General features: G+C 39.4%; 2 protein-coding genes across 4 annotated transcripts; one reads left to right on the top strand and one right to left on the bottom strand.

Moving 5' to 3' along the window:
* Positions 1–1,427: 1,427 nt before the first annotated feature.
* On the bottom strand, positions 1,428–1,982 carry LOC110913869 (pentatricopeptide repeat-containing protein At4g01400, mitochondrial-like). The gene has a single exon (XM_035984354.1). It carries the CDS (start codon positions 1,980–1,982, stop codon positions 1,428–1,430), a length of 555 nt encoding a protein of 184 aa, XP_035840247.1.
* A 1,622-nt stretch (positions 1,983–3,604) lies between these two features.
* Positions 3,605–8,572, top strand: LOC110911890 (protein RDM16). 3 transcript variants are annotated; one of them, XM_035983950.1, is made up of 7 exons: positions 3,645–4,174; positions 5,398–5,478; positions 5,561–5,679; positions 6,001–6,387; positions 6,919–7,113; positions 7,205–7,365; positions 7,537–8,572. In XM_035983950.1, the coding sequence occupies exons 3-7, from the start codon at positions 5,662–5,664 to the stop codon at positions 8,405–8,407; spliced, it is 1,632 nt and encodes a 543-aa protein (XP_035839843.1). In that variant the 5' UTR covers positions 3,645–4,174; positions 5,398–5,478; positions 5,561–5,661; the 3' UTR covers positions 8,408–8,572. The 3 variants fall into 3 exon arrangements, with proteins under 3 accessions (XP_022012232.1, XP_035839843.1, XP_022012233.1); XM_022156541.2 differs by having other exon boundaries at positions 3,882–4,174; positions 5,556–5,679; XM_022156540.2 differs by having other exon boundaries at positions 3,605–4,174; positions 5,398–5,679.
* The last annotated feature ends 16,510 nt before the right edge of the window (positions 8,573–25,082 follow it).

Below are 25,082 nucleotides of genomic sequence, written 5' to 3' on the forward strand. Positions count from 1 at the left end.
TTGGTTGAGGAGAGACCTCAACTCAAGGAAATTGTTGGTGACCCCCTCAGGGGTAAGCTCGACATGTGATGGAGCGCTAGTGACACCAACATTAGGGGATGGGACCCCTGATCTGGATGGGGTAGGTGTGCTGAAAGTCAGAAACTCAGGAGTGCCTCCCGGCGTCGAGAAGGAAGCAGGTGTAGCCGCCTGAGCTTGACTAGTACCCGGGGCAGAAGTGTTAAGGACTTGATTCACTTCTCCAAGGGATCCACTTTCTGACATGGTAATTTCAAGAGGATGGAGCTACACTACTAGGTCTTTTTGAAGAAAAATAGTGGCGTAGCCCCATGGTGGGCGCCAACTTGTTGATGCAACAAATAATAGACCAAGGGTAGTAGCTGGGCTGCTTAGGCAAAAGGGTTGAAGGGTTTAACTTTTCCTAACGCAGGTCGTGGGGTCCCCCCACGTTTGCAAGACGTGGAGAGAGGTCCACTAGTTTATTCTTGTTGTTTGCTAAAGATCCTCCTCTGAAGTGTGTCCAGATTCGGATGAATTAGCAAAAGGAATGTGTGTGTTGATTGTGAAAGAAAGTAACTTGCATGAAGCAAGTACTCGAAGTGAATGACCAGAGATCTTAGGAATCAAAGCTGGCCAGGAATGTCTGCTTAGTAAATGAAGTGTTTAATTTATAGGAGAAAGCATCTCTCAAAGAGGAATGCATTTGACTAGTGACCATGCTTGCAGTGAGGGACTTACCCTTTCGGGGGTTGAAGCCTTTTGCCCCGCGGATAAAAGAATGTGCTCTATGGACCTGCGTTACTTTTGCGGCTGGTGAGTTGGTGAAGTAATCCAGAGACATGACTACTTACTGTTCCGTGTTACTTTATTTCAGTTCCCCATGTTTTTAACCTTTGAACCATTTTGCCTTTTGGGCATTCATGTATTGAAGTCATTTGGTTTTGGGCTACCCCCGTCATCACCCTCCAAAACCGAACACGCTGCATCAACCTTCCCAACACCGCATAACCCATTGACCAACACATGCCAAACCGACACATGAGGAGAAAACCCTTTCGACACCATTAAATCTATATAACTTTTAGCCTCATCATACAAACCTTGACTGCATAAACCACCAACTAAAGTCTGATACGACACCAAATTCGGCAAACAACCATTCGCATCCATGTCTTCAAGAACCTTACAAGCATCATGTGCACGATCCGCGATTTTCCCTACAGAAACCTAAGATAACCGTATTGTAATGCACAATATCCAGGTCACACCCTTTGACTTTCATCCGACATAACACCTTATACACCTCCCGAAGCTTCTTCTTCCTACACAAACTATTCAACACCGTCGTGTAAATCAACCCATCCGGTACAAACACTTTGTTCAACATATCCTCCAACAACTCCACAACCCTATTCACCTGACTCTTCCTACACAAACCCTGCATCAGAATCCGATACGACTTTCTTCTTCCTACACAAACTATTCAACACCGTCGTGTAAATCAACCCATCCGGTACAAACCCTTTGTTCAACATATCCTCCAACAATTCCACAGCCCTATTCACCTGACTCTTCCTACACAAACCCTGCATCAGAATCCGATACGACTCCACATTCGGCATTACATCTCTCTTAGACATTTCACCAAATAGCTGGTACGCAACACTAAGATCACCATTCAAACAAAACGCCCGCATCAAAATATTATACGATTCGACATTCGGACACACACCATACCGATTCACCGACTTAAACAACTCAAATGCAGGCCGAAGATACCGCCTTTCTGACACCAAAATCTCAAGAATCACATTCAATTGCTTCGGCCGTGGCTTGACGTCAAACTCGAGCATCGTGTAGAACGTTTTGAGGGCTTTTTCGGGGGAATTGGTTTCGCCGTAGATGCGAATAATGTGGGTGAAGAGGGAAGGGGTGAGGGTGTAGCGGCGATCATGTTTTAATGAAGAGAGAAGGGAATTCATGAGGGAAAAATGGCGGGAATGGGGGAGTTTGAGGATGAGGGTTTGAATGGTGGAGTAGGAATGGTGAAAATTGGGGTGGGTTTTGGAAGATAAGTGGAAGATTTCATAGGCTACAAGCGGGTCTGATTGAGAAGATATGAGTTTGTGGATTCTTGATGGAGATGGAGATGAATGGAAGAAGCGTATGGGTTTTGGATTTAGGGTTTTGAGGAGGGTTTTGGTGAAATGAGAAGGGATCATTTGGTATTGGTTTTTTGGAAATTTGAATGTTGGATTGTGGAAGTAGAATGTTAGAACCCTAGAGATTGTATTCGAAAGTTAGTTGGAGAGGGAGAGGGGTTTGGGTTGGGATTTGCAAATTGCAACCAGTTTTAACCCAAACCAAAACCGTTTCAATTGAACTGGTTTGGACCCGAACTGAAATGTAAGGTTGAACTGAAAACTTCTACGTCGAAACCTGTCAAAGGAAAACAAACTGGATATAAACATGTTTCCAACATTTTAAATACCGGTTCATACTAGCCGGTAAGACTGGAGGGTATGGAGAGCCTCATCCCCAAGGGTAAACTCAAAACAAAATTTCAAAGCAAACATTGTTTTTTCATTACTTTGTAAAACGCAATAATTCAATTCAAAAACCCAGATTGTAAAAATGCAATTCAAAAATTTCTTACATAGATCGAAGCCGATTTCTTCAGATTTCTTTAACGGTTGATGAAATTTGAATGTTAGAAACACTTATCAGCGATAGAATCGAACGAATCGAGTGATTCGCTTCAAAATCACGGGAAAAAAACGAGATATTGTAAGAAATTAAACTGGGTTTCTTCAAAAAAGTTGAAAAACACGTTGATTGGGTATTTGAATCATTGATTGGTGACGTAAATCGCACTATAATGTAGTGATTATTGAGACAGAAAGTGAAAAATGGTTGAAGATGGTCGGTTTTGAAAATGGTGAGTTTTGAAGTTCAGAGAGAACAAGTGAGAAAATTGGATAGAATTGACTAAAATACATTTTCTCTTTATTTTAAATTTTAACACATGTCATAATCTTATTTCTTCATATCCTTTCTAACCAAAATAAACTTACAATTTAATCCAATCCCATTATAATAAACCCAAAGTCATAAAATAAATACGAAATTCACTCCCTTAGAGCATTCTCATCCAAACCATCAAAATATGTGAGGGTAGTTTTTATATTATAAAGGGTATAAAAAATGGTTGTGAGTGGAGGAGAGAGAAAATGTTACTGTTCATCTGTATATTTGGGGAGACACTGTTCACCCAGTATAATTTTTTTAATATATATTGAAAGTGGTTGTGAGTGAATGAGAGAGAAAAATGTAATGATAATATTATTTAATTGAAAAGGAGAGAGAAAAAGTATTTGTTTTTAGTGAAAATATATTAATATAGGAGTTGTTTTTTAGTAGAATGTATGTATAATTTGATGGATTGGATGAGAATGCTCTAACCCGTAATGAACTAGTAAAAATGTAAAATATTGATAATGTAAGCTTTCAATTACATTACATTCCAATCATATAATTTTCAATTGGGCCTTTGGCCCAAAAAAAAAGAAACAAATTTGAGAATACAAGAAGCCTTGTTAGGTTTTATTGTATAAGATAACCCATTTCTGATTCACGTCAATCTCGTGTTCCGATTTCACAAAACCCTAACCAGATGGAACGATCCAGCCGGAAACACAGGGATTCCGATCGAACCAGCAAACACGCCGACGATCACCACCGCTCCAAACACCGCGAAACCGACGGCGACGACCGTCGTCGCCGATCCGAACGCGAACGATCTGAAGAAATCGAAAACCGCGTGAAGCGCGAGAAATCATACGATCGAGAAACCAGCAAGGAGAGAGAATCGCGAGAGAAATCAGTGGATAACAGGCGGCATCACAAGCGGAAAGACCGTGGAGATAGTGAGGATGAAGATCGGTATTATGATGTTCGAGATAAGCGAGTTAGGGTTTCGGATGAGCGGAAGGAGAGGCGGAGGTTTGAGGTGAAAGTTGCTGCTGCTGAGGATGAGAGAGATAGGGAGGAGAGGAAGGAGAGGAGGAGGTTTGAGGATAGTGTGAAGAAGGAGGAGGTGGAGGTTGGTGACTTGAGGAAGCGGAGTGTCAAGGTGGAGGATGAAGATGAGTCGGTTGGTGTTTCCGGTGCTAATGTAAGTTTCTTTATTGTTTTTGTGATTTTGGTTGATATGTTTGTGTAGGTGAGTTAGGTGTTTTTATGGCCTGTAGGAGTGGTTTAATTTGGTAATTGAAGTTTTTGGATTTAGTTTCAGTTTAGAGTTGGATGCATTGTTTTGGAAGTGGTAAAATGTTGAGAACTGCGAGAAACAGATAATGCATTCCTACATTGTGCATAAAATGTATATAGAGGTAGTGGAGAGGGAATTATGGGCAGTTTCTTTAACTGTTAGGTGTGTGGCGTTTAAGGCAATGTGTACGGGTGCATTATGCGGTTCTTGCAGTTCTGAGCATATTTTTTGATCATAATTTGAACACTGTGCAGTTTAGAATTTACTTGAACATGGTATGTGGATTGGTTTTTGCAGTTTGATTTGTAAGAATTATGTTGTAAAATGTTGGGCAAAAATTATGTGTTAGGTAGCTTCTTTCTGTTAGCAAATATATGTGTAACTATAAGATGGTAAGTAAGCTAGTTGAGTGGTTGACATCTTAAAAGTTTTAACATGGTGCTAGCTTTGATTTTTTGACATAAGCTCTCTCTCTCTCTCTCTCTATATATATATATATATATGTGTATATATATTTAAGAATAATTTATTGTAGCTACTGCATTAGATGCTAGGTTTCAGAAAGTGCGAGGCGCACCTAGGCTATAGGGTTTCGAGCCGAGGCGCAAAGCGTGCACCGTTATTTTTACGTGAAGCACAATGTGTTTATGTGATTCTATTATATTTTTCAAAGCTTTTTAGCATCTGTTACCCAAAATTTTAGACAGAGGTAAGATTCAATATGTAGATAAACTTATATGTACAACCTAAAAAGCTATATTACAACATTTTATGCCGGGATTTTTGTGTGTTTTGCTGCTTGTTCACCTTTTGTACACACTGCCCCTCACCGAGCCAGAAGTGAGCTTTGGTCTCAGGCTTGCTTTTTAAAATTCACATTAGATGACTTGTGTTGTGTATGCACTTGTGCTTGGTTGAGACTTTTACGGGACATTCATGGAAACTCAGTTTCAGGGTTATATCTTATTTCTGCAATCTGTATTGGCAGTTTGTTATTTTGTAAGAGCTGTTTTCATATCCATGATTTGGGTTATATTCTTCTTACAATCTTTGCTATGTGGAATCATATTTGTTTCATATCATCTTGTTTACATATGCTGACTTGCGTTCCATACTTTTTGCTACAGGGTGGTGCACCGAGATTGCGCAATAAGGCACTTGGAACCCCACATGAGACCCCTTCGGTGCCTGAACACCATATACCTAAGGTATCTTTGATTTCTACCAAAACTGAAAATGAAGGAGTTAATAGTAACAGATCTCATGAGGTTCCTGGGAAATCCAGTACAGATGGAAATTCTTTAGATGCTGGCAAGAGTGGTGGCATTTCTCTCGATGCCTTATCTAAGGCTAAAGCAACTTTACTCAAGCGAAAGGAACTTGCCGAAAAGATGAAGAAAATCCCGTTGGTAAGTTGAACAAAAGTTCTGATTTGAGCCTTCTCTTATTTTTTTTATATAAGAAGCATGCCTTGTTATTTTATATGACGATTTTACCCTTCATTAAACAGTAAGTTTTAACAGACTTTATTTTTTTTTTGGATGGAACTGGCATGTTTAAAGAATGTCAGGGACGGAAATGGTACAAATTTGAAATTTGGTCTGGACTGGTATAATTGGACAAACCATGAGGAAAATGGCAGTTAAATCTAATGTATATTTACCATTGAAATTGGTTTTGACGTTATAATGTGTGGTGGTGGTTTATATTTTTTGTTTGTTTTGGTGCAGTTGAACAAAAGCGTTGACTCAAAAGACAGTATGAAAGTTCCTGCAACTTCCCAACCTTTAAGCACAAGTGCACATACTTTGCTTTCTGGTTCCACTGCTTCTACGCAGCCACTTGTTAGTGGGGTGCCTCAACTTGCAGGGCTTAGTGCACCCAAGTTTGAAGCTGTAAAACGCGCACAAGAGCTTGCTGCCAAGATGGGATTTAGACAGGATCCGGAGTTTGCTCCACTTCTAAACATGTTTCCTGGACAGATGCCGCCCGAGGTGGTACTTCAACCGAAGCCCGCTAAGGCTCCCGTTCTTCGTTTGGATGCATTGGGAAGGGAAGTAGATGAGCACGGGAATGTGGTGAATATACCAAAAGCAAACAACTTGAGCACTCTTAAGGTCTGTTCTTTTTAGTCTTTTATTGTTGTTATTATTAGAGTAAAATGCCATTTTCGTTCTTGAGGTTTGGCCAGTTTTGCGACTTTTGTCCAAAGGTTTGTTTTTCTTCATCTGGATTCAAAAGGTTTGAAATCTTGCCATTTTCATCTGGCACGTTAACTCCATTCTTTTTTCTCCGTTAAGTCAGAGGTATTTCCGTCTTTTTTGCTAAGGACGGTGCGGTCTTTTTCACTTTATTTAAAAAGACCAAATACCCCTAAAAAAGACCAAACTACTCTTTAAGTTAACAAAAAGACGAAAATACCTCTGACTTAACGGAGAAAATGGATGGAGTTAACGAGCCGGATGAAAATGACACGTTTTCAAACCTTTTGGATCCAGATGCGGAAAAGCAAACATTTGGACGAAAGTCGCAAAACTGGCCAAACCTGATGGACGAAAATGGCGTTTTACTCTTATTGTTATTATTATTTTATATTTAGATGTGAAGTTTTGTTCTAACGCCTGCTTCTTCTTTTTTTAACAATTCAGGTTAACATCAACAAGCAGAAAAAAGATGCATTCCAGATTCTAAAACCCGAATTAGAAGTTGACCCAGAAAAAAACCCTCACTTCGATCCTCGAATGGGCATAGACAAAACTAAGCTGTTAAGGCCTAAAAAGATGACATTTCAGTTTGTGGAGGAAGGTAAATGGGCTAAGGAAGCAGAGATCATTAAGTTAAAGGTATCTTTCTGACTTCGTGTTTTGTTGCTTCTCATTCCGGTTTGGTAAGGTTTGTTTCTAATCTGCTGTTTGTTGGCATTCATGTTTTTAGAGTCAATTTGGAGAAGCACAAGCAAGAGAGTTCAAAGCAAAGCAAGCACAGCTTGCTAAGGCCAAGGCTGAACCGGATATTAATCCCAATCTTATAGAGGTTGCGCAGAGAGTTAGCACTAAAGAAAAGCCAAAGGACCCGATTCCCGATGTTGAGTGGTGGTAAGTTATTTAACTTTCACAAGTGTTCCAAATTTTATGCTTTTTTTTAATCTTTTTTATTTTTGAATAAATCACATATTGACCACTTGACCGTTTTTTTATCTCTACTTGTCTGTAAATATCGAAACGGGTATTTTGTTGGATCTGATTTAAGCTTGTTTGAACTTGCAGGGACGTACCACTTTTGAATTCTGGTACTTATGGGAACATTACAGAAGGTGGGTTACCAGAAGACATACTAAAGAAAGAAAAGATCACCTTATATGTGGAACACCCTCGTCCTATCGAACCACCAGCCGAACCCGCTCCACCCCCACCTCAACCGTTAAAACTCACTCAAAAAGAACGCAAAAAGCTGCGCACTCAGAGGCGTCTTGCTACTGAGAAAAACCGTCAAGAAATGATCAGACAAGGCCTTCTAGAACCCCCTAAACCGAAAGTCAAAATGAGCAATTTAATGAGAGTTCTTGGCGCAGAAGCAACCCAAGACCCGACCCGGCTGGAAATGGAGATAAGAAGTGCTGCAGCCGAACGTGAGCAAGCGCATGTTGACAGAAACATTGCACGGAAGCTGACTCCAGCCGAGAGGCGTGAAAAGAAAGAGAGGAAACTTTTCGATGACAATAATACCCTTGAGACGATCGTTTCTGTGTACAAAGTTAACGACCTTTCTCACCCTCAGACACGGTTTAAAGTTGATGTTAACGCCCAAGAGAACCGGCTGTCTGGCTGTGCGGTTATCTCAGAGGGTATTTGTGTTGTGGTGGTGGAAGGCGGTAGTAAATCCATAAAACGCTATCAGAAACTGATGCTGAAACGTATAAACTGGGCTGATGCTGTGAAAGAAGAGGATGAAGATGATAATGATGAGAAACCGAAGAACAAATGCGTGTTGGTGTGGCAAGGGAGTGTTGCAAAACCAAGTTTTCATAGGTTTCTGGTGCATGAGTGCATAACTGAAAATGCTGCTCGCAAGGTGTTCTCTGATGCTGGAGTAGGTCATTATTGGGATTTATCCGTTAACTTCACAGACGAGGCGTGATTTCGCTCCCGAGCTTCTTGTTTAAGGTCCAAAACTTGATGTCTTGTTGAATAATGCATCCGCGTTCATGTTGAGATTATAGCGACTCCTTGAATCAAATGTGTTAAGTGTATGCATGCTTACACAGTGAAATGAATTTCATTTGATGATTACAAAAATAATTAACATGCGAGTGAAATGCTAATGGTGTTCAAGCTGAAAAAGCACAATCACTATATCCAAAATAAAGACGAAAACAAAATATATGCACCACTGTCAATACACGCCCATGGATCGTACTAAAGATCTATGCTCGATCATTGGCGCCCATGGATCGTGCTAAAGATCGACGTTTGATAATTGGCTTGAGATCTCGACTATAGAATAACCGCATCCAAGTAAAAGTTACATGACTTCTTAGAAATTGTGATCGATTAATGGCTGGATCATAGGTTGGTTGAATGAACAATGAAGTATATTGATAAAAATGTCTGTAGAAACATTATGCATCACAAACATACGTTTAAAAATACCATTCGACCATGAATCGACATTATAGCCTAGTGGTATCTTGGTGGTGGGATAAGGCTTATGACCATTAGGTCATGGCTTCGATTCCCACAAAGGGGGTTTTTCCCAGATTTATTGGGTTTCCTCCTGAATTGGTGTATAGGCATTATTGCCTAGTGGAGATGGATGTGATCGGGTGGTTCTGCTGGTGGCACGATGATACTCCAGCGGTCCGTCAGTGATCCAAATTTGCCGTTCAAAAAAAAAATACCATTCGACCATGAATCGACCGCAAGATGTCTGCACGTTTTCAAAGAGATTTCAGTGCTCAAGTCGACATCAAACATGCTTATCCATTTGTACTAAGAAATATTTAAGACATGGGTATTTGAATGAAGTATATTGATAAAAATGCCTGTAGAAAAAATGCTAAAAACAAAATTGACCACTCTAGAAGCCAATTTACAAACATTTCCTCTATAATTTCATTAAGCGTATTGCTATAGGGGTGTGCAAAAAACCGAATTAACCGAACCACGATCGCATTAACCGACAAAACCAAACCGAAAAAACCGAACCAAATAAAAAACCGGTGGGTCGGTTAATGGTTTTTTTGAAAACCGAATATAGCGGGTCGGTTATGGTTATCATTTTTTCCATACCCACCATAACCAAACCGAACCGACATGTAATAAATCTTTATAGGATTTATGACTTTTCACCGTAACTTTAATATTTGATGTTTTTTACTGAAGATTTTTAGTACTTATGGGTTTTTCATATCATTTTGTAGTTTTGGTTGAATGTTTATTTGAATTTTGAAATGTCTCGTATCACTTTATTTGAATATTCGATAATAATTGGTATTAATATTATAGATTATATGTATTTTTTAATATTATGTAATATACTAATAAATACAAATATGCAATAACAATTTATTCCATGTTAAAAAAATTAAGCTATTTTTAGCTAAGCTAAATACATGGTTAACCACCCATAACCGACCCGCTATAACCATCAAAATCGAATAACCATAACCGACCCGCTAAATACATGGTTAACCACCAATAATTGCTATATGCATACTCTGTCACACACTACCTTATATAAATCATTAATTTTTCCCTAGCATAAATCTCTTTTAGTCATTCTTTAATCAATAGCTAATCATTAGTTTTTTTTTGTTTTTTTATTTTTTTAAGGCGGTTTTTTATTTTAGTTTGAGATTTTGGATGATAACACATTAAGGATCATGAGTAACTTTTAACCATCCGCGCTTATAAATGGAGATATTAACATAACAAATTCTACAAATAATAAGTAATTAGTTTTGACAAAGAGTAAGTAACTAGTTATTCAACCCGCGCTGCGGCAGGGGTCACGATGAGAATTTAGTCGATATTAGCTTGATTTGTTACAAGACTGGTAAGATACCACCAATTACAATAGCAACCGAAAGAAAAAAAAACTCACAAAATAAAGTCGTAATATTAAAAATGATGTGTTCATGTTCCTTGGGATTTTTCGTATTGAGAAACATTATATATTAAACTAATTATTTAATTATTTAATTCAGTTTTATTTTAATTTAATATCTCATAAGAATATATTAGAGTAAATTGTCATTTTAGTACCTGAGTTTTTGTCCAAATTGCCATTTTAGTCCAAATAGTTTTTTTTCTCCTCTGGGTCCCTGACTTTTCCTTTTTTTCTTGTCATTTTGATCACATTGCCTAACTTAGTCTAAAAACCAGGTTATAATCAGGAGTATTTTTTGCATTAAATTATCATGAGGTTTATAAATTATGTTGTAAACTACACCTTGTTATCGCTACACAACAGTTATGCCCAAAATACCCCTGGTTATAACTAGATTTTTAGATTGAGTTAGGCAATGTGATCAAAATGACAAGAAAATAGAAAAGTCAGAGACCCAGAGGAGAAAAAAAACTATTTAGACTAAAATGACAATTTAGACCAAACCCAGGGACTAAAATGACAATTTACTCGATATAATAAGTTACTAAGGGGGTGTTTGGCCTAGCTTTTTTTATCTAAGCTTATAGCTTTTTTAGCTTATTTTTACAAAATAAGCACTAATGGGTGTTTGGTTTAGTTTTTTAAGCTTATGCTTATTAGCTTATATAAGCTAATTTTAAGAAGTTTATGGGAAGATGGTTTTTTAGCTTATTTGAACAAGATGGTTTTTTACTCATTTGCCCTCAAATGATGGATTAACTCATTTGAATATGATACACTCCCGTAATACAAAATAAATTAACAAACAACTAAAGATTTAATTATTAATTATTTTGTAACCCACCGATTAGTTTGTCAACTTGAGTGATTTTTTTTTCAAATAAAAGGAATATAAGTGAATTTAATATTGCATTTAACCCACTGATTAGTTTATCACCACTGCTTTGCATTTAATATTGCAGCTACCTCACATGGCTTTGTATTAAACAAGTATAGTATAACATCATTCCACTAAAAACTGCAGCCAACTACCTCACATTCATATTTGCATTTTATACATTGTAACAAGCTACATTGAAATTTTATTAAAAGAAGTCAACTTCATTCTTGTGAATCTGCAGAAAGCTAAGCAAATATGTATTCATTTTCTTGTCAAAATTGCAAAGGTATTACTGGAGAGTTATTCTCAAGCCATATGGAGAAAAGATCAACTCTTATAATCCATCTACCATTTCTCAAACCATTAACTCTTACCTTAAAAAAAATCCTATTTATCAAACACCCATCTACCATTTATCAACCATTCAAAAAATTTGCTTGAAGTGGAGTAATACCAACCTGTTTTCATATACTGAGGTATTTTTGTTCTCTTCGTTTTTTACTTATTGAATTGTCTTCTCTTTGTTTTAATTTTCAAGTCATGGACTTGAACCATGATAATGTCTTTGTTGTCATGAAAACTAAGAAAAAGAAAATAAGATCATTATGGACGGATGATACTCATATGATATTTCTTGAGTTATGCGTGAATGAGGTTAGAGTTGGGAACAAGCCAACTGGTTACTTTAATAAATTTAGGTATGAGAATTTGGAAAAGTATATGAAAGAGCGTACTGGGAAAACTTTCGACCACAAGAAATAAATCATTGGGAAACTATGAAGAAAGAATGGAAGTTGTATGATCGTTTTATATAAGTAATGCTATTTATTTTATTCATTATAGATAAATATTACGTTGTTGATGCTGGATATCCAAATACTAGAGGTAATCTTGCTCCATATAAAGGAACCAACATTCGTTATCATCTACCAGATTTTCGTCGTGAAAAAACGGTTGCTAGTCGTGCTCCTAGAGGACCTAAAGAGGTATTTAACTACCATCATTCATCATTGAGAAATGTCATTGAACGAACTTTTGGAGTATTGAAGGCTAGATTGGAGATATTACAACATATGCATGTCAATTACACCTACGAGACACAAGTGAAGATCGTGCTAGCATCTATGGCAATTCATAATTATATTAGAAAAAAGATACATGTGATGAAGGATTTACCAGGGCACAACAAGAATCTTACACTCCAAATAATGGTCGAGGATCTAATGACATTAATGAAGTAAATGAATACATAATTACACAACGTAGAATAGATGATTTATACATGAGTGCAGTTAGAGATATGATTGCAGGAGATCTAACCAAACAAAGATGAATGTTTATTGAATATTAATGTATTTTTGTAGAAGTTTTACGTCATCCTCGACATAAATTTATCCAAAAATGATGGTATAACTCATAAAAACAAAGTAGATACATATAAAATATAAGTTATGTGATAACATGTAACAATGTCCCTTTTGGTCATTTTACTAACATAAACTAAATAAAAAAAACTAATACAAACACTTAAAAAGAGCTTATCAACTTGTAGAATATAACCTAATCCAAACACTTAAAAATAGCTTATCAAATAAAGAAAATAACCATAAGATTTTAAAATCTTCCTATACTAATAAACAAAAACCTTTTTGTACACATGTCACTCTCTGGTGGCTCCTCCCTTTTAATAATAGTATTACATATTAATTTTTATACACAAAATATAATATAATATTAATTAATATAGTTAGAGATAAACGTATAAATTCAAATTTAATCAATAATTATCTATAACAAATATAAATGTATCAAATAATATAATAAATATAATATTATTTAATATAGTTAGAGATCAAACGTATTTTTAAATTTAATTAATAGCAAATTACTTTTTGAGTCCCCATGTTTTAGTGGTTTTAACCACTTGAATCCAAAATCAAAAAGTTTAACGCCCTGAGTCTCTAACCGCTCATTCACACCCCCTGTAAAAAATTCAAAAAACCTTTTGTAAGGCCGAGTTTTCTAAGTTCTCACAACTTGATTTTCATTTTACCCTAACCATATATATTTGTTAAGATAAAATATATTATTTGAATATAAATGATGTGGAAAAAGTAATTCAACTAATTAAACTAAAATTACCCTAAATGAAGACTCAAGTAATAAAAATCTAGACTCTTTAACTTGACTAAACTACTCACCGGCAAGCGTACCGGTCGACTCTAGCACAGAAAAGTAAGTCCGGATGTCGAACCCACAAGGACTCTAATGAATTACGTTAACGACTAAACTTAGACTAGACACTGACACGACTAAACAAATGTTGTGTTTGAGGGGGGGGGGGTTACTAAAATCCTAAAATTGTGATTAAATTGAGATTAAACTAAGACACGAACGAAGATTAGGGTTTTAATTCAGATGAGATTAAGGACTACCTAGACTTGAATCCAGTTTAACTATGAATGGACTTCTAACGGTTTTATTGTTGTATGGAGCCGGGATCGTAAAATACTAAACCTTAAGGTATTTCGCGGCTAAGACTTCCCGACCCTTCTCAGGAAGAAACCTAGGAAACCCTACAAGGCTGTTATGAATATCGACTGTTAGATTTCCTCTCAGTCCTCTAACGATTCTAAAACTGCCCTAATACGACTATCTACCTCTCAGCGCGAAAATCTAAGGCAATTCTAGGTTCTGACTTGGTTTACTAGACACAAATGCAATTAGGGAACTAACGTCGACTTCTCTCAAAATCTAATTTAGCTATATACTGCACCGAGACCTAATAACTAACTCGAGCCTCTCAGCGACAAGTTAAGCAGAATATTTACTTCTAATTGTATTTGAATTACTGTTTCTAAGGCTATCGGCCGATTTACCCAAAGATCACCCGAACCCGCAAGGATGCAAATAATCAACACAGACCTATTATGTGAAAGACATCCACCAAAAATCTATGTGAAACAGTAAACGATCCACAATCAAAAGTAAATACGCACACGCACCAAATCAGAAAATCTAGAACACTTTACTTTCAGAAATCAATCCATAATCAATTCAATAAAAACCGTTAAAAGATCCAAACATAAATTAAACCATCATCAAATCTAGGTAGTATCTAAGGTTTAGCCAAGAAACATGATGTTCAAAACAAACAAAACAAGTTTAACACAAGAATTCATCGTAAAGTATTGAAAACGCGAAAATAAGGGAAATCGGGAGATAAAACCCGAACAATCTTCACTCTCACGATCCAAGCTTCAACCGGATGATTCCCGTTAGCCAAAACACTCCGAAAAGCTCAAAATCTGCTCCGAAATTCGTCCTAGGGTTTCTTGGTTCGTAACTCTCCTTTAATAATGATTATCTTATGCTTATATATATTAAACCCTAGTAACAACCCATCCAGAATCACGCTCCCTACCCGTCGCGTAGCGCGACGGGTCAACACCTACTTCGTCACGCTGCGCGACCACTTGAAAGATCAGATTTTCGTTTAAGGTTGGTGGCGTAGCGCGACCAACTACACCTCTATCGTAGCGCTACGCGACGAGCTATTTTTCACAGAATGTTGCCTTAAAATTCCAGCTCCAACTTCCAACTTTTCTGAAATAATTCTAACACTTGTTCCAACAGGTTTCGGGACTTGATGTTCAGCAATGTAGCTCGTTTTTGCTCCTTTTTCAGCCACTTTATGTATCAAGACCTGGAAAACCGAATATTGATCAATAGCACGTAATTCTAAATAAAACTAAACTATAAATACTGAAAAATTATACAAACTATACACGAATAAAGGATGTATTTTGCAATACATCAAATATCCCCACACTTACTCTTTTTTCGTCCTCGAAAAAGAATTATGCAACGGAATCATAGACAAATAATGACTCGGACCGAAAAACATAGATATACTTAATTTAAACCAAAGCTTGCGTTAGCTGCGATTGCGAATATATTTGTCCACTTTAAACCCGAATCTAATCCTAAACCCTTATCATGTAAATTTAATTTAAGTGCGGTCAGTTTACCTAGGGTCTCACGCTAGAATCTACAGTCTACCTACTCCCGCCTCAAGCTTATAGGACTAAAAGAACGATCATTTGACCAATTCCCAACCGTCTTATATCAAAAGCAAGAGAGTTTCTAATCAAATTTTTTCTTTTTCCAAATTTTTTTTCCGCTTTTTTTTCAGAAATCAAATACTAGCCGTATAGCATTACATTCGCGGCTAGATCTAACACGAGCGGGCTACTTTTTACAATTGCTAAGTGGTGTTTAAACTCGCCCGAATGGAGATTGAGTACGGGCGAGCTTAAACCACTTGTACATGCAAGTAAACCCAAACAAGACTTAAAACTACTAAACTTAGCTAAAACTATACTAAAACGACACGAAAACGCATATCTAGACTCAATGTACACTACCCCCCATCGGCACTTTGCTCGCCCTCAAGCAATCCCAAGTGCCGATTACTCATCAAACTAAGCATAAGCGTGGAAGCAGCGGAAACGGGTCGAGTGTTTGGTAAGAAAATACATTTTTAACTCAAAAAGTTTCGACCCGTATCCCCACACTTGAGCTTTACTACGCCTAAATCAACCATGCCCGCATTATTCAAAGCAAACAAATCAAGCCACCCCGTCGCCCATGTTAAAACCTGTCCCGACTAAAATACGTGTCCGAACAAAACAAAACAATCACCCCCCCCTCGTATCATTAATCTTGTCCGAAATTAAATCAAATCAAGCAACTCAAACCAAACCATGAAATTTACTCGACTGACCAACTCGACACACCAAGAAAACAACTGAAACTATGAATCGACACAAGCTAACTGACTAAACGAGACCTACATTATAACGACTCGCGCCTGACCCCAACAAACTGACCTAAACTATCAAAAACAATGACTCGACTAACATACTGAACGAGCACGGATTCGACACAAAAACAAACTTACACACTAACCTTAATCAAGAAATTAAAGAGATAAAGCGAGGAATCGTACCTTAACTGTTGAATTGTGCACGAAAAGATGAGATTTTTGAGGTGTTTTGGGTCCCGAATCGGACTTGAACGACGGCCGGCCTGTGGGTATTTGGGATATCGGAGACGACTGGTGGTGTAGGTGGAGGGTGTGGATCGATTGGTGACGGGGGGGGGGGGGGGGGGGTGAACGGAGATGGAGGATACGGCGGTGAGGGAAAGTATGGTGGGGAGAAGAGGGTTCGGCGGTGAGGGTTGAAAAGGAGATGGAGAAGCGTTGTGAAGTCGGCGGCGGAGTGAAGTCGGCGGCGGAGGTGGTGTGGATGACGGAGGTGTTGAAACGGTGGGGATTAGGGCAAAGGGGACAAGGAAGGTTTTGGGTGTTTGGGTTGAAGACAACTGGTGAAGGAGGAAATATGGTATTACGTTTTTTTTTGGGGGGGGGGGGTTCACCAGCGGTTAAAAGGGTTCAAAACAAATGAGAGGGTTCAGAGGGGTGTTATAGGGTTCAAAAGGGTCAAAATAACATCTTTTAGCTGAACCATGTGGTGATGTAGCGCGAGCAAGGAGTGGTTGTTGGTAGCGCTACGCGACGGGCAATTTTTAACAGAATGTTGCGTAGATTTTCAAGTTTTTGCCTTAGAAAATTTTTCTAAGTCTTACCCAACCTTCCCCAAACCATCCCAAAATTTTTCTAAGTATAGGACTTACCTGGAATGACTTTTTCTTCGCGTTTTCAGCTCCTCCAAGGTACGTATCCTGCAAATTTACTCACAAACACAAAACACAAACACGAAAAACACGAAAAATAACGAAATTACAAACTGTACATACTCTACACATGAAGCTTTTTGTTCTCACTGCTCGATGAAGGTGGGTGGTTCCTCGAGAGGAATTTCTTCCTCCTCGGTAGTATCAATGGGACCACCCAAGTAATGTTTTAAACGATGACCGTTTACCTTCCACACTCCCTTGTCAACCTCATCGTATAATTCAACCGTGCCGTATGGAAACACTTCTTTTACCACATACGGTCCACTCCATCTCGATTTCAATTTCCCTGCTATTAATTTCAACCGTGAATTGAACAAAAGTACTTTGTCACCTACCTTAAAATCCTTCAAACCTCGCAACCGCCTATCATGCAATGCCTTGGTTTTCTCCTTGATACTCCAAGATCGTTCATAGGCAGCATCCCTTAAAGCTTCCAACTCATGAATTTGGAAGAATCTCCTTCTTGCGGCTTCGGTAAGGTCAAGGTTTACGGTTTTTAATGCCCACAACGCCCTATGCTCTAACTCTACCGGAAGATGGCAAGCTTTGCCATACATGATCATAAAGGGTGTCGTTCCTAACGGTGTCTTATAGGCGGTACGGAATGCCCACAAAGCGTCGTCGAGCTTTTCCGACCAATCCTTTCTACTTTTTCCTACCGTTTTCTCTAAAATTCTCTTTACCCCTCGGTTAGCGTTCTCTACTTGGCCACTAGTTTGCGGGTGGTATGCGGTAGAAAGACGGTGAGTGACACCGTAGCGTGCAAGTGCCTTTTCCATGGCGGAATTGCAAAAATGCGTGCCACGGTCACTTATGATAGCTTTAGGGACTCCGAAATGCGTGAATAGCTTTTTAAGGAATCTCACCACCACTCGGGCATCATTGGTGGGCAAAGCTTGAGCTTCGACCCACTTCGAAACGTAATCAATGGCCACGAGGATGTACCTATTCCCACTTGAGGATGGGAAAGGTCCCATGAAGTCAATGCCCCATACGTCAAAGATTTCCAAGACTTGGATGGGATTTTGAGGCATTTCATCCTTGGATGAGATGTTACCGGTACGTTGGCAACGGTCACATGTCCTAACAAACTCTACGGCATCCTTAACTACTGTTGGCCAATAAAACCCACTATCAAATACCTTTTGTGCCGTCACATTCGCTCCATGACGGCCTCCCGTTAAACCCTCGTGCACATGTCTAAGGATGTCTAAACCATCCTCCTTTGAAACGCATCTCCTAAGCACTCTATCTCCACCTATCCTAAAGAGGTATGGGTCGTCCCAAATGTACTTCCTAGCCTCCCTAAGAAGCTTTTTCTTTTGTTGGTAGGACATACCCTTCACAAGATCTCCGGTCGCTAAATAGTTTGCCAAATCCGAGAACCATGGCAAACCTTCTACCTCGGCACTAACAAAATCTATGGTTTCGTGGGGAAAGGTATCTCCTATGGAATCCTCACGAACCTCTTCTCTCTTTGGATCCTCTAAACGTGACAAGTGGTCGGCGGCCACGTTTTCCGCTCTCTTTTTATCCTTAATTTCTATATCAAACTCGGAGAGTAAAAGAATCCATCTAATGAGACGCGGCTTTGCGTCTTTCTTTTGGAAAAGAAATCGCAAAGCGGAGTGATCGGTGAACACGGTGGTTTTGGAAAGCACGAGATATGAGCGAAACTTATCAAATGCAAACACTACGGCTAAGAGTTCCTTTTCCGTTGTGGTATAGTTCTCTTGAGCATCGTTTAGAGTTTTGCTCGCGTAGTAGATTGGATGAAAGTGTTTATCGACTCTTTGACCTAGGACCGCACCTACGGCATAATCGTTTGTGTCACACATGAGTTCGAAAGGTAAGCTCCAATTGGGCGAAACAAGTATCGGGGCACTAACAAGTTTTTCTTTCAAGAAGTCGAACGCCTTGATGCACTCCTCGTCGAAGACGAAAGGTACATCCTTCTCTAAAAGCCTAGTCATCGGGCGTGTGATTTTGGAAAAATCTTTTATAAAACGCCTATAAAAGCCCGCATGACCTAGAAAGCTCCTAACGGACTTGACACTAGTAGGTGGAGGCAATCTACTTATGGTATCTATCTTGGCACTATCCACCTCTATGCCCTCTCTCGACACCTTGTGTCCTAACACTATCCCCTCCGTCACCATAAAGTGACACTTCTCCCAATTCAACATAAGATTTGTCTCTATGCACCTCTTAAGCATCCTATCTAGATTTAAAAGACATTGGTCGAAAGTGGTGCCATAAACCGAGAAGTCATCCATGAAAACCTTCATGGAAATCTCAAGCATGTCTTGGAATATAGCAACCATGCATCTTTGGAAAGTAGCCGGAGCGTTGCATAACCCGAAAGGCATGCGGCGATACGCATAAGTGCCGTAAGGGCATGTGAACGTCGTTTTATCTTGATCCTCCGGGGCGATAGGGATCTGAAAATAACCCGAAAATCCATCGAGAAAACAATAAAATTGTTGACCCGCTAGACGCTCCAACATTTGGTTAATGAATGGTAAGGGGAAGTGGTCTTTCTGGGTGGCGTCGTTTAACTTTCGGTAGTCTATGCACACACGCCATCCGGTAACGGTACGGGAAGGGATTAACTCATTCTTTTCATTCATGATCACCGTCATCCCACCCTTCTTTGGGATGACTTGGGTTGGGCTAACCCATGGTGAATCGGAAATGGGGTAAATCACCCCGGCATCTAACAACTTAAGCACTTCTTTCTTAACGACCTCTTGCATGTTCGGATTTAGGCGCCTTTGAGGTTGCACCACCGGCTTATAATCATCTTCCATGAGGATCCGGTGGGTACAATAGGCGGGGCTTATGCCCTTGATATCCGAAAGACGCCATGCACTGGCTTCCCTATTCACTCTCAACACCTCTAATAACCTACCCTTCTCTCCCTCCTCTAACTTAGACGAAATAATGACGGGAAACTCGGAACCCTCACCTAAGAAAGCGTACTCTAAGTGGGACGGGAGGACTTTGAGTTCTAAAGGGGCGGGCTTCTCTATAGGTGTACTCTCACTCTCACTCTTAATTTCACTCAATTCTAGCACTTCGGGGACCCACTCGTCCTCTTCTACCTCTTCACTCTCACTAACAACCTCCTCTACCTTCTCAACTATCTCATCTATCCTACTCTCAACTAGGTCGGCTCCACTAATATAGTCAAAGCAATGGTCAACACAAGATAAGAAAGACTCTATGAAATAGACCGAATGACAAGGACTACTAAGATCATCGGAACCGCTAGGGTGTTCCATGGAGCGTGCTATCTCGAAAGTGACCCTCTCCTCACCGACTTGAAGTGTGATTTTCCCGTCAAAGACATCGATGATGGCCTTGGCGGTACACAAGAATGGGCGTCCTAGAATGATGGGAACATTTTCGTCGGCTTCCATATCAAGAACGACAAAGTCTACGGGGAAGACGAACTTATCCACTTTGACTAGAAGGTTTTCAATAATGCCACGTGGATACTTAACGGATCTATCGGCTAGCGACAAAGACATGCGTGTAGGTGACAACTCTCCTAGACCTAACCTCTCATACATAGAATACGGCATTAAATTTATACTCGCTCCTAGATCGGCTAGGGCCCTACACTCGGTATCACTCCCAAACAAGCACGGGATGGTAAAAAGGCCCGGATCCGTCAATTTTTCCGGAACTTTGTTCAACACTACGCCGGAACATCCTCCACTAAGGGGGATGTTAGAAACCTCTCCTAACCTATCCTTACGTTTTAGAAGGTCCTTTAGGAATTTTGCATATTTGGGCATGGATTGGAGAGCTTCTATGAATGGAAGGTTGATCCTAAGTTGCTTAAAGATCTCTAAAAATTTCCCGTACTCTTTGGAATAGGTTTGATTTTTAAGGCGGGAAGGAAAAGGGGCACGGGATATATCAACATTGTGTGATGGAACAACTTGAATGGGTTTCTTTCCTACACTTTTCTCACTCGAAGGCGCCCCAGTGTGTGCGGTACTTGCTGGGATTAACCTAGGTTGCACTTTACCGGGCGCCTCCATTTCAATCTCTTCATCTACGGGTTCCTCCTCTTCTATCTCAACACTCTCGGGTCTCACTATCTCTCCTAAGGTCCTACCACTACGGGTCGAAATTGCCTTCAAAGAGCCAGATGGGTTGGGCCTTGTGTTGCCCGAAAATTGACCGGAAGGTCGTTCTTGCAACTGGCGTGCAATATCCCCAACTTGCCTTTGAAGGTCTAAGAAGCTTGAATGATTATTCTTTAAAAGCGTAGCGTGGTCCTCTAAGGTACGTTGGGTAGCCTGATCCTTAGCCAATAATTGGGAAAGAAGGTCCTCTATCCTAGACAAACTACCACCTGACCCCTCACTCTTAGGTTGAACCTCTTGGTTTGACCCCTCACCTCTGAACTGCCCACCTGAACCTGAACTAGCAAATGGACCTGTTTGACCCGACCCCCCACTAGAATAAAAACCTGGTCCCCTACTTTGATATTGACCTGATGGAAAACCAGGGGGGTTACCTGAGGAACGATAATTGTTAGCACGCCAATTAGAGTTACTATTGTTGAACGGGTTAGTTGGACCCCTATTTTGACCTACTATTACTCGACCTGCTCTAGGGTAAGGGTTGGGCAATCTATGGTATCATGTCCACCTCTACAAACCTCGCATCTATCTACCTTCTTCTTAATTTCTAGCAACTCTTTGGTGATATATTCAAGCTGAGATACTACCTTTGAGTCCGAAACGACTTGGTTCACTCCTCGAGAAGATGCGGGAGTAATCACAGGATTGGAATTCCTGCCGGTAGCACTATGATCTATATCAGCATGAGCGAAGCTCTCAAAGAGGTCATTGCAGTCAGCCACAGTTTTCTTTCCCATAAGGTGGCCTCCTGCGGATGTGTCGAATCGGGCCTTGCACTCAGGGGTAAGACCATTATAAAAATTTTCTACTAAGGCCCAATCCGACAGTCCATGTTGGGAGCAACGTGAGAGCAATGTTTGAAACCTCTCCCATGCTAAGTGATAAGGTTCGTCAGGCTCCATTCTGAAGGAATGGATCTGATCTCGAAGGCGAGAGGCCTTCGCATGTGGGAAATACTTAGCAAGGAAGGCATCTCTAAGTCCAGCCCAAGTGGTGTAAGTACCTGCTGGCTGCGAATCAAGCCAGGTGGCTGCGCGGCCAGCAAGCGAAAAGGGGAAGACTTGAAGATAGCGGGCATCAAGATTCACACCTTCGATGCCGAAGGTGCTACACAGACGGGTGAGACGGTTGATATGTGCTGGCGCGTCCTCATCATCACGACCGTGAAACTGACAAGAGTTGTTAATGGCAGTCATGATGTATGAAGGAATTTGCCAAGACTTATCATTGGTGATTTCAGGAAGGGTGATGGGTGAGTTTGCGGTAAAACCCGCGGTGGAACGCTGGTGGATAGTTTGGTTTTCGGCCATTTGGTGAACTGGTGGTGGACTAGGGTGACGGGAGGGTGGTGGGGAATTGTGGGGTGATGACTTCGGGGTGAAGTCGTAGTTCGGTGGTTTAGATGGAAGTGTAGAGTTAGAAAGGGCTGAAGATGAAGTTGGGGGTTTTCGAACCTGAGGGATTGGTGTGGAGAAGGAAGACTTGTCAATTGGTGGCTTCACTGGTCCCTGCGAACGCGTGTGGGGCATGAACTGCAAAACCAAGAATAAAACAAGTAAGTCAACTCCAACAAAAGACTCAAAGAAATACGAAAAAGACACTAAAACTACTTGGACTCCTACGACTCACAAACACACAAAAAGCACGTAACGATATCAGTTGAAATCCAAACAAAGCAGTTAACGCAATTGCCAAGAATCCCCGGCAGCGGCGCCAAAAACTTGATGTGGAAAAAGTAATTCAACTAATTAAACTAAAATTACCCTAAACGAAGACTCAAGTAATAAAAATCTAGACTCTTTAACTTGACTAAACTACTCACCGGCAAGTGTACCGGTCGACTCTAGCACAGAAAAGTAAGTCCGGATGTCGAACCCACAAGGACTCTAATGAATTACGTTAACGACTAAACTTAGACTAGACACTGACACGACTAAACAAATGTTGTGTTTGAGGGGGGGGGGTTACTAAAATCCTAAAATTGTGATTAAATTGAGATTAAACTAAGACACGAACAAAGATTAGGGTTTTAATTCAGATGAGATTAAGGACTACCTAGACTTGAATCCAGTTTAACTATGAATGGACTTCTAACGGTTTTATTGTTGTATGGAGCCGGGATCGTAAAATACTAAACCTTAAGGTATTTCAATGCTAAGACTTCCCGACCCTTCTCAGGAAGAAACCTAGGAAACCCTACAAGGCTGTTATGAATACCGACTGTTAGATTTCCTCTCAGTCCTCTAACGATTCTAAAAGTGCCCTAATACGACTATCTACCTCTCAGCGCGACAATCTAAGGCAATTCTAGGTTCTGACTTGGTTTACTAGACACAAATGCAATTAGGGAACTAACGTCGACTTCTCTCAAAATCTAATTTAGCTATATACTGCACCGAGACCTAATAACTAACTCGAGCCTCTCAGCGACAAGTTAAGCAGAATATTTACTTCTAATTGTATTTGAATTACTGTTTCTAAGGCTATCGGCCGATTTACCCAAAGATCACCCGAACCCGCAAGGATGCAAATAATCAACACAGACCTATTATGTGAAAGACATCCACCAAAAATCTATGTGAAACAGTAAACGATCCACAATCAAAAGTAAATACGCACACGCACCAAATCAGAAAATCTAGAACACTTTACTTTCAGAAATCAATCCATAATCAATTCAATAAAAACCGTTAAAAGATCCAAACATAAATTAAACCATCATCAAATCTAGGTAGTATCTAAGGTTTAGCCAAGAAACATGATGTTCAAAACAAACAAAACAAGTTTAACACAAGAATTCATCGTAAAGTATTGAAAACGCGAAAATAAGGGAAATCGGGAGATAAAACCCGAACAATCTTCACTCTCACGATCCAAGCTTCAACCGGATGATTCCCGTTAGCCAAAACACTCCGAAAAGCTCAAAATCTGCTCCGAAATTCGTCCTAGGGATTCTTGGTTCGTAACTCTCCTTTAATAATGATTATCTTATGCTTATATATTAAACCCTAGTAACAACCCATCCAGAATCACGCTCCCTACCCGTAGCGTAGCGCGACGGGTCAACACCTACTTCGTCGCGCTGCGCGACCACTTGAAAGATCAGATTTTCGTTTAAGGTTGGTGGCGTAGCGCGACCAACTACACCTCTATCGTAGCGCTACGCGACGAGCTATTTTTCACATAATGTTGCCTTAAAATTCCAGCTCCAACTTCCAACTTTTCTGAAATAATTCTAACACTTGTTCCAATAGGTTCCGGGACTTGATGTTCAGCAATGTAGCTCGTTTTTGCTCCTTTTTCAGCCACTTTATGTATCAAGACCTGGAAAACCGAATATTGATCAATAGCACGTAATTCTAAATAAAACTAAACTATAAATACTGAAAAATTATACAAACTATACACGAATAAAGAATGTATTTTGCAATACATCAATAAACAATAATTACTAATAAAGTATCAAATCACATGTACAAGTACTTATAGTATATAACTTAGAAGACTAAAACTACAAGCGGATTATCTAAATAAAGTACCAAATTATCTTTAAAGCGAACACTAAATGGTTTTCAAAAGACATATTTTATTTTTGCTATTAAGTATATAACATTATATTTACTTAAGCCGTGTAATACACGTGTTCAATATTTTCTTCCAATTTTAAATTTATGATAATATCAATATGTTTTTATCTTAAAAAATGGTCTATGATTTTTTTAATATGTAATAGTTTCTATACAATGTTAATATTCGTATCTTGTCTAATGATCCATATATCTAAAAATAGTATTTATATCAAAGTATTTATTATATCATTAATATACATAGTAGAATTTAATTACAATTCATTCACTATAACCTCATAACTTATAATTATTTTTAAAAATACTTATAACTT

Source organism: Helianthus annuus, chromosome 15 (assembly GCF_002127325.2).
Source record: "Helianthus annuus cultivar XRQ/B chromosome 15, HanXRQr2.0-SUNRISE, whole genome shotgun sequence".
Classification (NCBI taxonomy): Eukaryota; Viridiplantae; Streptophyta; class Magnoliopsida; order Asterales; family Asteraceae; genus Helianthus; species Helianthus annuus.